The following is a 6,608-nucleotide window of genomic DNA, read 5'->3' as shown; positions in this document are numbered from 1 at the left end:
AAAGGTATGCATAAGTGGGCTGGCTACACCTCTGGCAGAGGCCTTGGATTTAGGTCTCACTTGGCTTGCCGGGTCTTCTCACGCACAGTACATTTCCAAAGGTCTCGGTCAGAAGTCATTGCCTCGGTGAGGCCCAATGTTTGAAGGTCTTGCCTCACCACCTCAGCCCAGGTCTTCCTGGGCCTACCTCTTCCACGGGTTCCCTCAACTGTTAGGGTGTGGCACTTTTTCACGTAGCTATCCTCGTCCATTCTCACCACATGTCCATACCAGCGCAATCGCCTCTCTTGCACACCACAACTGATGCTTCTTATGTTCAGCTTTTCTCTCAAGATACTTACACTTTGTTGGGTATGCACACTGACATTACACATCCAGCGGAGCATACGGGCTTCATTCTTTGCGAGCTTACGCATGTCCTCAGCAGTCACAGCCCATGTTTCACTGCCATGTAGCATGACTGTTCGTACACATGCGTCATACAGTCTGCCCTTTACTCTGAGTGAGAGTTCCTTTGTCGCCAGCAGAGGTAAGGAAAAATAAACAAATGAGATATATTAAATATAGCAGTTTGGGTATGAAATACAAAATATGCATATATGTATGCATGCAAAACAGGAGACAGAAAGAAGTGGAGACTTTCAGATGATGAATATTTCCATATCTGCTTGGGTCAGATGGAGATTACAGAGGCAGATTTTCTACAGCTTCATACCCTTCCTGTCACCAACTTTCACGTGTTTCCAAACAAGGTAATATTTCCCCCATGACCAGACATGTTTCTGCAGAATATTGGAAATGAATGACACTGCTTGTATGACAGTGATGCTTATTCAAAATGACCATGTAATGTCTCCAGACAAGGAGACTCAAGCACACTCACACAGGCATATACATACATACACATGCCACACAAACATATGCACATGCACTCATGATGGGCTTCTTTCGGTTTCCACTTGTCAAATCCATTCAGAAGGTTTTGGTTGGCCCAATGTTTCTTTAGAAGGCACTTGCTCAAGGTGCCATGCAGTGAAATTGAACCTGAAGCCATGTGGTTGGGAAGCAAACTTCTTTACCAGACAGTCATGCCTGTAATTAGAAATAATTATGTGATGGTATCGTCATCATCATCATCATCATCTCTGTTGTCTGTTTATGAGATAGAATTATCTTGTGAAAAGATAGGTGAAGGAACTGGCGACATCATCATCATCATCATCATTTAATGTTCATTGTCCATGCTGGCATAGGTTGGATGGTTTGACAGAAGCTGACCAGCTGAAGTGTTGCCTAGACTCCATTTGTTTGCTTTGGAACGATTTCTACAGCTGGATGCCCTTCCTAATGCTAACCACTTCACAGAATATACTGGGTGCTTTCTATGTGGCACTAACATTGTTGCTTTTATGTGTCACCAGCACAGGTGCTTTTATGTGGCACTAGCACATGTGCTTTTATGCAGCCCCAGCATCTGTGAGCTCACAAGAACAGGATCTCTCAGCTGAGAGAGGGACATAGAAGACATGCTTATCTGTGTGAATGGCTACTTCCAAGCATAGCAAACCACCAGAAGTGTTACTCCTTTGTCATCCCTTCTGTAAGCAACAATGTCTGAAGATCCTTTTTCACCACTTGGTCCCATGTCCACCTGGGTCTACCCTTCCACATGTTCCCTTCACAATTCAAGATCAGCACTTCTTGATACAGCTATTTTCATCCATATGCATCACATGACTACACCAGTGCAATCTTCTCTCTTGCACACTACCTCTGATGTCTTCAATACCTAGTTTTTCTCTCAAATCACTTATACTCTGCCATACATGCACACAGACATTACCCATCTGGCAGAGCATGCTGGCTTCATTTCCTTCAAGCTTTTGCATGTCCTCAGCAGTCACAGACCATGTCTCACTACCATGTAGCACAGCTGTTCATATACAGGCATCATACAATCTGCCTTTCACTTTGAAGGAGAGGCTCTTTGTTACCAACAAGGGTAAGTAGCTCTGAACTTTGCTCAACAATCATTCTTATTCTTGCTGCCATACTTTCAGGACTACTCCCTATCTATTCTTGAGATTGTTAATTTTCTACATTTCTACCATCATTTCATTTACATTCTGTGATATAATTCTGAAGTCTTTGAAATATAATTTGCTATTATAAAAGTCATTTATGGAAAGCTGTTCAGTTTTGATTCATGAATCAGGTCTTTAAATGTCCTTTACAGATTAATTCTATTATAAATGGAATCAAAGTTTAAAAAATTCAAATTAAAAAATTTTTCAAGGACTTTTTACTGGCTTACTGTGTGTGTGTGTGTGTGTACACATGTTGGGTCACTCTTAGTGCTACTGGTAAAATGTGACCCAGTTCAATCTGTTGTATCATCAAATTGTTGGTGGCTAAACTGGCAACTTTATCAACCCTGCTTTTCGTATGTGATTTTGACTGCCTTGCTTGCATGCAAAGGATGTTTCTTTTTTTTTTTTTCTTTTTATTAATTATTGACCTTTTTATAATTATTTTTTAACCTCCTACCAACTTGCCCAAATCAGCCAAGTTGCCAAACGGCTTAATCCAATTTTTTATGCAATTTCTGAAAAAATTTTTTTGTAATCTTTACTTATTGTAATCGATGAAAACAAAAATATTTGATGTAAATTGGATTAATAAATTAAATTTAAAAAAAATGATTAAAAAAAAAAAATGGTAGGTTGTTTTCGTTGGACACTCTGCAGGATGAAAAGCAAACATGTCAAAGGACATAAATTTTTCAGAATTAGAGATCATCCTACAGTTAGAAGCACAAGACCCCTTATCTTTTTTAGACATCTCTGTAGGAGAAAGGGAACTCTGATGTAACTCCTGTGATGTTGCATCCAATGATTTAGACTAGTTCTTTTTTTTCAGAGTAAATGCATTCATTGTTTTGAGTGTAGGATTAGACCCTGTGCAAGACCTTTTCTCACTATAAAAAGCTTCAAGCAATGCCTGTGCTTGATTTTTAATATCTCTGTTAACATCTCTATGCATGCTATTGCTGGTTGTGGCCTAGAACAGCAAAAACACTCAATGCTGGAATCAAAGTATGTGTCAGCATGGGTTGTAAGCTCTCTGAACACCTGCTGCAAAAGGCACTTGGCATTGCAAAAGAGTGTAGGTCCCTAGCAAGACTGGAAAACAAAATCAATATTTCTGTATTTGAGCCAATAAAAGGACCTCTTTGTGGTTGCTTGTCCTGCTAAAAATATCTGTCGAATCTCTTTCAAATCAAAGCCAGCTGTCTTTAACAATGAAGGATACATCAAAAGAAGCACTCTACTTACTCCTGACAGGAATGCTTGTGATCATAGACCTGGGGCTAAATAACAATGCTTTTGTATTTTTTGTAATTTTTTTTTTCAGTTAAAATTGAATTAATTTTCTGCTTGCAGGAGAAGAAACCAATGTGTAAATATGGCAGTGGTTGTTACCAAAAGAATCCTCAACATTTGGAAGCTTTTGACCATTCTACATCGTCCAGTGGTTCTGCCAGTGCTTCTGTGGTATAAAATATTTCTTGTTTTACTGTTTAATCCCCAGATCAACGAATTCAAATCCTAGTGAAGTTAAAAATTTGTAGCTTTAGATTACCCATACAATTCTGCCCAGAAAAATGGTTTTAATATTCTGCAGGCTTATGTTTATGCCAAAAATCATCAGTTAACATGGTTAATTAACCATGTTAATTAACCATGTTAATTAACCATGTTAATTAATAATTACATGGTTAATTAGGAATTGCAGGGTTAATTCATAATTATACTAAATTAATGATTACGTTGTTAATTATGCATTGCATGGTTATTAGGGAATGCATTGTTAATTGATAATTAATTTGTTAAGTAAAGATTGTTTTCTTACTTAGTGATTACATAGTTATTACATCAATGATTACTTTGTCAGTTAGTGACTATTTGATTAATTCATGATTGCTTTGCTAATTATTGCTGTTGTGATTAATTAGTAATTATTTGGTCAATCAGTGATTTCATGGTCAATTATTGATTACATAGTTAATTACTGAATACATGGTTAATTAGTGATTGCATATTTAATTAGTAATTATATAGTTAATTAGTAATCACATAGTTAATTAGTAATTGTATAGCTAATTAGTGGTTAGATGGTTGCCATGAGTAGGTTGTTCTTATTGTTCTCTTCCATTTCATGTTCATTAAAATGGATGTGTCTTGAGAGTCTATATCAAGGATTCTCAACCGTGGCTCCCAGGGCTGCATGTGGCCCTCAAGCATCCTTTGGGTGGCCCCTTAGTGGTCTCCCCTCTATAAATATAATAAGGTTTTCTTTAATTGACTTGTGTTTTACTTTTTTTGGTGTGGCCCCTTTAAAAAGATCCTGGTTTTGGATTTGACCCTTGTGTATCTGGAAGAGGTAGACCGAGGATGATGTAGGGATGAAGTGGTGAGAAAGGATCTTTGGATGTTGGGTCTCACTGAGGAAATGACAAAGGCCCAGGAGATGTGGTGATTTGTTGTATTTGATAAGACACGTCAAACTAAGTAAAATCGCTGCCTCCACATATGCAGGCTTGTCCTTTCAGGTGCCGGTGCCACTTAAGAAGCACTTGTGCTGGTGTTGCATAAAGACACCTGTGCCAGTGGCACCTAAAAAGCTTGTCAAACCATCCAACTCCTGCCAGCATGGAGAGCGAACATTAAATGATGATGATGATGATGATTAAAAAGGTTGAAAACCACTGATCTCCACGGCTGGTGGGTTTTTGATATGTCGCTACCATCACCTCACCATCCAACCCACGCCAGCATAGAAAACAGACGTGAAATGATGATGATGATGGTTAATTAGTCATTACAAGGCGGCAAGCTGGTAGAATTGCTTGCACGACAGGCAAAATGCTTCGCAGCATTTCGTCTGTCTTAACATTCTGAGTTCTGCTGAGGTTGATTTTGCCTTTCATCCTTTTGGGGTCAATAAAGTAAGGACCATTTGAACACAGGGGTCAATGTAAAAGACTTATCTCCTCCCCCAAAATTGCTGGCTTTGTGCCAAAATTTGAAACTAATTAGTGATTACATAGATACTAATAGCACAATGATTACATGATTAATTAATGACCTTTCTTTTTCATACCCCTTCAGTCAGATCCACTGCCCAATGTGTTCCATAACCTGAAGATTTACCTTCCTAAAAATATGGAATCCTACAAGAAACTGAAGCGATTCATTATTGCATATCCTTTTATGGTTACAATGTTAGATGTTTGTTATTGTTGTTGTTGTTTAGTCCTTGGTCAGCCCTGATCCTGCAGGACCTGTAATCAAAAGTGTCCCAACTGTGGGCCATCTTGTTTTTTTTAAATATATGTTTGCCAAGACATTGTTTAATGTGCTCTTCTCTATTGGAGAGAGGATTTAGCTGCTATTTCTAATAGGTTCAGTGACTACACAGAAGCTATCTAATAAATTTGACTCTGTTATTGTTGCTGTTGTTTAGCCCCTGGTCAACTCTGATCCAACAGGACCTATGATAAAAAATGTGGGCTATATCCCATTGTCTGAATATTTTTTGAAATATGAAATGTAAGTTTCAAGGAAATACTTATCCTTATGTTCTTTTGTCTAAAAACCTTTGTGAACAACACCTGCAAAAATGGCTTTTGATTTCACTTCAGGTTTTTGTGTTAATATTTTCGTAAACGTCATAAACTCTGTACAATTGAAGTTATGAAATTGTGTTGCTGTTTAAGCAATATTCCAAAATAATACCTTCAATTAATACTAAGCACCATTTATGCAAATACAAGCCTCTTTGAATTTCATTCTGGTTCAGAAAAATACATTGCTTTTCAAAATGTTTAATAGATTTTATTGATATATGTTTTAATGTGTGTGTGTGTGTGTGTGTGTGTGTGTGTGTGTGTGTGTGTGTGCATATCTATATATGAGTATAAGTATATACACATATGTGTATATGTGGACATGTATGTATATATGTATGCATAAATATATAATTCTGTGTATACACATGTATATCTAGGAGTGTATACATGTATGTGTTTGCATAGGCACATGCAAAATGAACACTCGCATACACACTCATTGTTTTTAAAAGAATTGATTAGAAGTATTACTCTCAGTTTCTGTCTACCAAATCCATCACAAGGGTTTGCTCTGTATATGCTCAAGTTGCTAAACGCCAGTGTTTTAATGGTGGCAGCTGCTGAAGGATATGCTCTCTATGTGGCCTGTGTGGTTTTTGTACCTTGTTTATCATTTTGTCTATGTTTTTTTTGCAACGTCATGCACCCAGATATGTATCTATATGTACATGTAGATGAAGGTATGTACATACATGTACATATATATGCATATACTCGTATATTGTTTATATATATATATATGCGAGTAAAAATAAATACAAAAAAGATGGGTTTTTTTGTATGATTTTGTATAGAGGAATATATTATTTTGCTTAAAAGAGTTCCAACACTGTCTGTTTTTTATGTTTTATTTATATTCCTGCAGAACTAATGTGGGGTATAGAATATGGAATATACAATATATAATATGATATAC

At 37.1% G+C, this 6,608-nt stretch overlaps 1 protein-coding gene across 1 annotated transcript in view; it reads left to right on the top strand.

Annotated features, from left to right (window-relative positions):
- Positions 1–6,608, top strand: part of LOC106874569 (DNA ligase 3) — a 63,654-nt gene that overhangs the window by 43,675 nt on the left and 13,371 nt on the right. Inside the window, exons 19-20 of the mRNA XM_014922347.2 lie at positions 3,444–3,554; positions 5,172–5,263. Of these exons, the coding sequence (XP_014777833.1) occupies positions 3,444–3,554; positions 5,172–5,263 (203 nt within the window). The remainder of the gene's footprint in view (positions 1–3,443; positions 3,555–5,171; positions 5,264–6,608) is intronic.

This window comes from Octopus bimaculoides, chromosome 12, assembly GCF_001194135.2.
Source record: "Octopus bimaculoides isolate UCB-OBI-ISO-001 chromosome 12, ASM119413v2, whole genome shotgun sequence".
NCBI classification, from domain to species: domain Eukaryota; kingdom Metazoa; phylum Mollusca; class Cephalopoda; order Octopoda; family Octopodidae; genus Octopus; species Octopus bimaculoides.
Note: the sequence above shows the minus strand (reverse complement) of the source record. Positions and strands in the feature narration are given on the sequence as shown.